Source organism: Anomalospiza imberbis, chromosome 6, assembly GCF_031753505.1.
Source record: "Anomalospiza imberbis isolate Cuckoo-Finch-1a 21T00152 chromosome 6, ASM3175350v1, whole genome shotgun sequence".
Taxonomy (NCBI): Eukaryota; Metazoa; Chordata; class Aves; order Passeriformes; family Viduidae; genus Anomalospiza; species Anomalospiza imberbis.
The window spans coordinates 23,773,430-23,782,642 of NC_089686.1; the positions used below are offsets into that span (position 1 = coordinate 23,773,430).

General features: G+C 38.7%; 1 protein-coding gene across 2 annotated transcripts; it reads right to left on the bottom strand.

Moving 5' to 3' along the window:
- Positions 1-369: 369 nt before the first annotated feature.
- Positions 370-8,795, bottom strand: GEMIN2 (gem nuclear organelle associated protein 2). 2 transcript variants are annotated; one of them, XM_068192876.1, is made up of 10 exons: positions 8,449-8,795; positions 7,839-7,923; positions 6,555-6,644; positions 4,500-4,559; positions 4,230-4,340; positions 3,604-3,648; positions 2,841-2,909; positions 1,400-1,510; positions 1,143-1,201; positions 370-826 (listed from the first exon to the last, which is right to left on the bottom strand). In XM_068192876.1, exons 1-10 carry the CDS (start codon positions 8,778-8,780, stop codon positions 787-789), a joined length of 1,002 nt encoding a protein of 333 aa, XP_068048977.1. In that variant the 5' UTR covers positions 8,781-8,795; the 3' UTR covers positions 370-786. The 2 variants fall into 2 exon arrangements, with proteins under 2 accessions (XP_068048977.1, XP_068048978.1); XM_068192877.1 differs by lacking the exon at positions 2,841-2,909.
- Between the last annotated feature and the right edge of the window lie 418 nt (positions 8,796-9,213).

The window sequence follows — 9,213 nt, forward strand, 5'->3', positions numbered from 1 at the left end:
GTTCAACAGTTTCTCCTGTCCCTAAAACTACCAATTGTTCCTTGTGTCAGAATGATTTATGCCTAAGGTCATCTATACTGGCCAAAGAAGGAAATTTATTCCACCTTTTGCATAAACTCAATATTAACGTAATTGTTTTTAATTGCTAGCTACAGTTTACTTCTGTAATGTACTACTCAAAAAGTAGTAATGTTTACGTTTTACTGAAACAATTGTTTCAGTAACATGCTGGCTATACTTGAACTGCTAAGCAGTGCTAAAGCTCAGGCACCAAAACTGGAAAAACACATTCAGCCCTAACTCTAGATTTCTACAGTAAGGCTGCCATTAAATATGGAGTAAGAAAACCCACAGTGTTTAAGAACAGTCTTTAAAATCCTTTAGTTTTATTAAAAAAGTCCTCAATAAGTCTGTTAGAAAAAGAATAATAATTTGTAATGTAACCTCAGACTTCACCTAATAGCAGTGTCCATAGATTACTCAGATTGTAGAAATTTCTAACCAAGAATGTAGTTTACAAAGACAGGAGCTTGAGAGATGATGCTGGACACTTCAGTTACCACTTTACAATGACGGTGATGATGGTATTTGAGTTTTGGAGACACTGACAATCTCAGCTAAAACTCAGCTGATGTTATTCACAGCTGTCCCAAATGTTTTAGTGTGAGGGTGTTCTGAAGGGATTGTGTAATACTTCAGGTCTCAACAGTGCAGTGTCTTGCTGTTAACTCTGATAATGCTGTTTGTGCTGTGGCAATGCAAAATACTGGATGTTCTCAAAACAGCCTAGGAAGGCTCATCAGCCAGGTCACGTTGATCAAAGTACCTAGGAATGAAGTGGAACATGGTAAGAAACATCCAGTACAACATATTTCTTACTTCAAGTTGTCCAACCCATTGCTTTCTAGCTCATCTTATAGTGTTTCTATCATAATTATGGCTTCATGGATCAGGGGGCTCATCTGAAGACAGGAATTAGCTTCCTTTTCTCTTGGGTACATCTTAGATCCTTTCAGCTAAGTATATTTGCTGCATTGGCCCAGGGTACTTTTATTGACTTTTAAAAGGATTTAGGTTAGTACAAATAATCACACATTTATGCTGGACATACATTACTGGTTGGGGTGTGTAAGTTGCATTACCTACTAACTAAGCAGATTATCAAGTTCAGAGCTGATATTTGTTCTTCATTCTTGCTCTCCTGGAAAAGAGAGAAATATTACAGCAATTCTTTTGTTACCTGTATCAAATAGAGAAGCTGTTACAAGCCATGTTATGTGTATTTGTAGTCTTCCCTTCATTCTCAAACTTCAGACATAAAAAATTAAAACTTCTGAAAAATGATCCTCCTTACCTGCTAAATTCACCAAGTCCTCTGCACAGTTACATTAAATCTTACCTCCAGTGCCCTGACTTCTGAACATCGTCTTGCCAGCTGTCGAATAAGGGAGTGAGCTTCAGGTAGCAAAGGTTTTTCAAGGCATGCCAACAGTGCATAAAGCCATCTACCCTGTGAGGATTCAAATAACAAAGTTTTAATTCTGAGTATTTCCTTGAAGATTCAAGCAATTCATGTTCTATAGAGCAGAACTGAAGTGTAGGTCTCAAAACAAAACTGCATTCAAGTGCTATATGCAGTAATTGAATTTTCAAAACCACATTAGACAGTACATGGTAGAGCATTCTGTGTCTCCAGATAAGATTCTTGTGAGCACTACTCCTGGGTTTCCTGGCATTTTTTTGAATGCTGGCCAAGATATAAATTATTACAGCTGATGCTATTATAGTCTGAAGGAAGGATTATTTTAGTAATATCTAAACATTATTACTTGGCTATTAATGTTTAACTTCACAATCTGTGAAAAAACATTCCTGAAGACTGAATGTATGAACTCAGATCTTTATGGAATTAGTGGTTAGATCTGCTTTAAGATCTACACCACTGTGAAAATACTTTGAGTGAAAATGTCCTTTGAGTTTTACATCTCTGAATTCTACTGCATTCTTAGAAACCTAATTTCTGGTACTAGTCTAACTTCATAATTTAATCACAGTGTCTAGTGGCCTTCATTCTGGGACCTAACCTAAAAGTTGTGCACATTCTCTGCAACATATATACTGGCTAAAAAGAAAACAGTCTTCTATAGGAAAGGACAGAACATGAAAGGTCTTTAAGTGACTGAGAAAAAAGAGTGAAACTATGATAAGCATCATGTAATTTTTCATTACTCTTTTGCTTTGTAGTACTGAAGGAGATGAGAGGCATCCACCAAGGTCTTCTGTAGATATGGAGCCGTTACACAGCTGGTCAATCTAGCTGTTGGCAAACTCCATGCCAATGTAGCCTGTTAATCAGGAGTTCTTAGTAGCTTTGATTTTTCACCACATGAATGCAGCTAAGCTTTCTGGTCTGTGCTTCATGTGGAAAGATTAAATGTGTCTTTGCCAGCACACTGTAATGTGCCTCCAGACTAAACAGGAGGCAAATAGTGTGCAGCACCGTGACAGAACCAAAGCTGCTGTGATCTCTGTCATCTCCTAAACCTTGATACTCATTAAACCTCATGGCTTAAGTTAGTGGGGCGAGTGATACAAAGGGGAGGGAGTTTGGGTAGTACTTTTTATGTCTGTATCTGTTAAGTTTTATAATTTTAGCCTTCCAAAAACAAATGTGAGTGCTTATTTTAGTATCTAATCAAGAAAATTTTGAAAGTAACAATATGATACAACTATCTAGAGAACTCTTTAGAAAATTAAAATAATTTAATAGAAAACTGCAAATAATCTATTCTTTGTTTAATGCATTCATGTGCAAGTAGTTAGAATAAATTAAAAGTTACCAGCTCTGGAGTAAATTTTTTCTCTCCAAACCAGCTTACCAGGTATTCTAAGACACTGGTTACTGTTGCCTTCAAAAGAGGAACAGAAAGAGACAATATAGTATCTGCAATGTTTTGTTTTGCTGCTCTTCTATCTGAAGGATGTTATTATATAAAAAGTATTTCTACTCCACAGTATTTATTCCAGTTTGAAGTTACATGTAAGGGTAAAATAAGTGTTAAAGTACCACTTTTGGAAAGAACTTTGTATGAAATGAATTAACTGTTTGTGTTAATGAAAAGTTATAGATAAGTAGCTACAGATTAGGAAAGAAGCATCACACTGACTGGTTGGTTGTATATAATGGTGGCAAGTGGGAAATGTAGTAAAGGAAAGATAAGTGTGGTTCTTCTAGCCTTGCAATGTATATAGAAGTTCACAATCAAATGGAAGGAGTACACTTAAATCACTAAATGAGAAATTTAAAAACATTGTAAAGCATCTGTTGGGGTATTCAGCAAAAATTCAAACATTAAATGTGCTATAGAGAAACTACAACAACAAAATACTTTCAGAACTAGTAATGAAAAATCTTTGCTCCTAAAGTTATTTGTAGCTGAATGTGAGACAACAAATACATATTTTCCTTTTGAGTGTACAATTAACAGAATTTGTAATAACTGCCTACTCTAGGCAAAGAAAAATAGGTAAGCCTTCTGTAACAGAACATGAGAAATAATGATTTAGGCAATGTCACTATATTATTCTGAGAGGTAGGCTTACCTGACTCATCCTGCTTACAATACTTAGCAAAGGGGGAAAGCCCACCTGAAAAAAAGCAAGTTGGAAAATGCAAACATTATCACAAACATCTTTGTTCTAATTTAGAACGTACTAAGACTTTAATTTGATGTTCAGACACTTGTAGAGATTTGGAAGTCTGTTCTGAGCTTTGAAATATATTAAAAAAGTATCTTCAAGAAAGTTGAAGGTCCAGTGAAGTATCAGAGCACCTTGCTTCTACTGTTACTTGTTAAAGTTTTGGTTTTTTAAAATGATGTAGTAAAGAACATGTTTGTAGGGTATCACATATGAGGAGTGTAACCACATATCACTATGCAACAAAACACTAAAGCAGACTATGAAGAAAGCTTCTATTGTGTTCAGTGAGAGCAAAGTAATGACTTTAGCTGATATGAGATGAAAGAACTCTTCAAATTTTGACTGAAGACACAGACTTAACCCCTGCTTCACTTAGTTTTTGCATAAAAAGAATGTACACTGAGACTTTCTGGGCTTACCAGAGCCTACTTTCTATTTGGCACAAAGTTGTAATAAACATTAAAATTGTTTCTGGCAGTTAGTCTAGAAAATAGCTGCTGAATATTAACTGGAAGTCCTATACTCACCTTCAAGTAATCAATTCCTAAATTTTCATTATCAGATAGTGCATCTATTTCTGAGTATACTCTTTCCCCGAGGCAGAACTTCTTCCAGCCTTCTTCATCCTCTGATTTTGGCTGAAGTAAATAAAAATAAATGAAAACTGTGTAATACTGTTATCTTGAAGACAGTGGAGAAAAGGCTTAAATTGTTACATGCAACTATAAAGCAAGATTAACTGTGGATTCAATAACTGGGAAAACAAACCACAGAGCACTGTTATGAATTCTACTCACCATAGTAACATTGCTGTCCAAATGTTGTGTCCGCCAGTGATTCCTGTGCTTGTTCAGGCTCTGAGTAATTAAAACAAAATCAAATCCCAGTTTAATGCTGCAGTTATTTTATCCTAGCCACAAGGGCTCTTCATTATTCTTAAAATGTATGAAAAGTATATTTTATGACTTTCTATAAATCAGTAGATATATAGCCAGCACAACTGGCTAAATATTTCCCATGCTTCTTAGCAGAAATGTAATTAAGAATTTCATGCTGGGATTTTGGAAGTAATGTTAAAGCTGAAGGCATTTTGAAGTCTATTACATAAGGTTAAGCTGACGCAGTAAGGTTAAACAGTCTTCTAGACTTTTCTTGTTGGAACAATCTTAAGAAAAATCCCAGTTTGAGTTAATCCAAAAGCATACATAAAGCCAATATCCTGTTTCCAACAGTGGTCTGTATCTCTATCAGAGGTCTACAGAATTGTATAAAAGAAGGCAAGTGTGGTTTCTTATCACATTTCTACCTGGCAGGAATCCTGTGTAAGACAAGCTGGCCTACTTAACAGTTACTTGTAGAGAACTGTAAATGTTCTGTAGCAGAAGGAATTTGTCTTCCACTCCAGTTCCTGTAGCTGTATAGAAGACCACTAAAAATGCTCTAAGTAACAGCAGCTGATGCAGTGGTTGAACAAGTGAATTCTGATGCTCTTTTTTGGTTTTAAATACTTTTTAGGATAGTCTCATATTTCACAATGTTAATTCTGGCACAGATGAGAAGACAATTGATTTGAGCATAAAATAAATACCTATTCAGTGAATAAGCCTTTAGATGTCTGTCTCCTTAGTTCTGCTAAAACCTTAGACTATGCCTAATATTATAGGATGCGATGTGATCCCTCGCAGAAACAGGGGTAGCTCAATTACTCTTTATGATGTAGATGCAGTAGTACAGATCTCCCCCTTCACTTGTGCGAGGACAAGAGGGGGAGATGTTGGAATCCTAAATTTTTCTCCCTGAAAAAAACATGGTACATGAGCTCATGCAGAGTTCAGTGCTAGAGCAGCCCCTAGCTGGTCACACCTCAGTACTTAAGGTTCTCCTACAATGCAGTATCAATGCACTGTAAACATGCTGTCTGCAGCACTGGAGTCACAAATGACCTCTACCTATATTTTTATTATATTTTCAATTCACCCTGTTTGAACTGTGCATAGAGAATAGTAGAATCATAGATTTGGGTTGGAAGGGACTTGCACAGGCCATCTAGTCCAATCTCTCTTCCATGGGCAGGGCAATCTTCAACTAGATCAGGCTCAGACCCCATCCAACCTGACCTTTAGTGTTTTGAGGGATGGGGCATCCACCCCTCTCTGGGCAACCTGTGCCAGTGTTTCACCACCTTCACTGTAAAAAAATTTCTTTCTCCTATCTAATCGAAATCAACCCTCCTTCAGTTTAAAACTTTAGCAAAACTTAGCTGAACTTAGAACCTTTACCCTTTCAGACTGCTTAATTTTCTGTTCTTGTGTTATTTCAAGCAGGGTGCAAATGTATCAGTAAAGAGGAAAGTCTGTGCTAACTCTACAACCTTACAAATATGTTTTACTAAATCAGTATGTCTCCTCATAATGGGTTGCCACCTCTGTCAACAGGTTCCTAAATGGACTGTATGAATGGACTTTATGAATCCCCTGATGGGTTAGAATCCACTTTGTTCTTAGTTAATGTTGAGTTCTGCAGAACATTTCCTGCTAGCACTATGTTTTAATATAACTGCATAACATCATAGGGGTTTTTGTCCTTCCTCAACTATGCCTTATCATTTAATCTAAATACAGACATATTTTTGTTGAAGGACAATTTCTTAAACATGACTCTCAAGAGTTTTGTCAGAGGTTTAAAAGCCACACAGTATATGCTCAATTAGCTTTCAAGAACTCAAAACACTTGCCTGTAAACATCTATCCTGCAACAAAATCACAACACTTCTATACTAGATATAAATTTATCCCCATATCTAGATATGTTCTATGTAGACTGTGCAGGACCCCTCACAGACTATCTTGTACCTGACGAACAGCTGAGAAATTGGCCACTTGCTGCTGCTGCCACTTAAGCGTTGGAGAGTATCCTTCAGGAGCAGGCTGACATCCAGAAATCTGAGAAAACACTGGCAATAATTATAATGTAAAGAGAGCTTTATAAGAAGAATCCTTAAGAACAAGAGAATCAGTAAATGTTTACTGTCAGGTCAATAATATCCTTGAACTCTTCATCTAAGAAAGACAATTTCATGACCACATCCAAGGCTGAGTTAAGATTTTGGTTTAGACAAGTTTTTTTTTTGTTTGACTCTTCTCATATGTACATAAGAAGGAAAACTAAGTGTTCAAAATACATTGTCGAAGAATTACTTACGGTCTTCCTTTTAGCAACTGTTCTGCTTTAATCTCCCTGCTCATAAAAAGCAGGATGCTGTTTCCTTATCTGGGACAGATACTATCAATCTTAGGCATTCTACCTGTCAAAATATTAAGCTGAGGAAGACAGAAGACCATAAAACCATCTAGAAAATTAAATTTGATAGTTAAGTAGATATAGATATAATAGATAGTAGATATAATCTTTAAAGATTAGCATGAAAGGGTTATTAAACAAAATCTTTCTACAAGTGTTTAAGAATGTCACTACAAACAGATGAGACAGATGAATAGAATGGCTACAGAAGTTACAAAGTCACATCAGTATTAGAAACTTTCTTTGAGAAATTTAGTAGTGAAATCTCAGATTACACCGTTGTTATTGGAGAAAGGCAGACTATTTGAAAGTAGATTAAAACCAAAGCTGGCAGGGCAATGCAACAACAGAAAAATCTGCTTCAACAGTAAGGAAAAGTTCCAATAAAATATTCCTTCCAAAAGGAAAGAAGTGGTGCTAGAATTTAATCTAACTTTAGTAAAGCTTAGCTGCACTTACTACCCTTATGCTAAATATAGACTTAAACCCAAAGACAGCTATTGATATGTTTTTCTTCTAAAATTTATGCAGGTTTTATGATTAAATAATTATAAGATTTAATGCAACATTTGATTTCCTCACACGGTAAAATAGTCAGCTGTGTATCAAACAGTATGAGGATTATCAAATTAATCAATTAGAAATACTGCTGTTACACAGCAGTTGAGCAGGGGTTTCTTCAAACACAGACATTTAATTCTGTAGATGCTGTTAGAATCTAGCAGTACTAATCAGTTATGCCAATGACTCCCCCAAAGTAATACAAACGTCATTATAGTAAAATCTTTCCCGTTTTTTTTCCCCCTCTCAAAACGTGTAAAAGCTCTCAAACTTACCGAAATGTTTACTGTCGGCTTCTTCTTCAATTTTCTGGGATCTATTTGCGCCACGACAACGTCAGGACATCGAGCTGCTTCAATCCTACAAAATAGAATCAAGTGGGCTGCATTTTTTCTTTCCTGTAACAGGTCGATATATAGCGGATGTCTTTGAAACACTCATAAAATCATGGAGGGACCAATGAAGATCATTGAGTCCAACTCCGTGCACACGACAGCCCAGAAATCACACCCTGTGCCCGAGGGCGCTGTCCAAATGTTTCTCGAACTCTGTCGTGCCTGGCTTTGTGACCGCTGCCCTGGGGAGCCTGTTCAGTGCTCCGCCACCCTCTGGGTGAAGAACCCTTTCCTGATATCCAGCCTAAACCTCCCCTGACACGGCTTCATGTCGTTTCCTCGAGTCGTGTCGCCGGTCACGAGAGGGAAGAGATGGGTACCCGCCCCTCCTGCCGGTGTGTAAAACACCGACTATGCCGGCGAAGGGCAGCACCGCACGGCCGCCCCGGCGCGCCCGGACACGAAGCCCGGCCCGGGCAGCACCGGCTGCCGCGCAGCTCTCGCGGAGAGGTGACGGGCCCGGCCCCGGCCCGACCGCCTCGCCACTCACTGGACGCGCTTCAGATACTCCTGGGGCGTCCTGGGAGGCACGGTGGGATCGAAGTCCTCGGTCAGGTCACAGTCGCCCACGGGCAGCAGCCGCGGCATCAGCTCCTCTAGGCCCGACTCCATGGCCGCGCCGCGCCGGCGGCAGAGCCCGCCCGGCTGCCGGCGCTCTCGCGAGAGCGGCGATGCTCCCGCGGAGCTCGGGCCGTGCGCCGCCGGCAGCGAGCCTGGGCCTTGCGGCCTGGCTCGCCGTCTGCTCCGGAAACCACCGCAGGGGAATAAAGGAAATACGGCCAAGAGCAGTGGCACAAAGGGGTTTGCCAATTCACTGCCCATCCAACTTGGCCCATTTCTGTGGTGAACAGGTGTGAACCTTTAATAACTTCCTTCATTAGGCTCTGTGCCATTATTCTAATATGCTGTAGTTTTCCCCAAAGATTCTTTAAAGTTCACCGATTAGTATGCTCTTATTCTACCTGTGAACACCCAGCATTTGTAATATTTGTCCCCTGAAATGCTTTGAAATCTGTGGTTAATGATTATAAATTTACACAGTTCCCATTCTGGAAGGGTCAATGCCTGAGTTGTTGCTGTATGAGTTTTTCTGAAGACTATAACGTGGGACCATCCACATGTCAGAAAGCAAGGCAGCATTTGCACAAAGGGGCGTTGTTTCCCAGGTAAGATAAAGAGCGGAAGGATGATGCTGTAATCATTTACATTGCGTATTACGAAATTCCTGTTACACAAATGTCCATCAGTATATTAT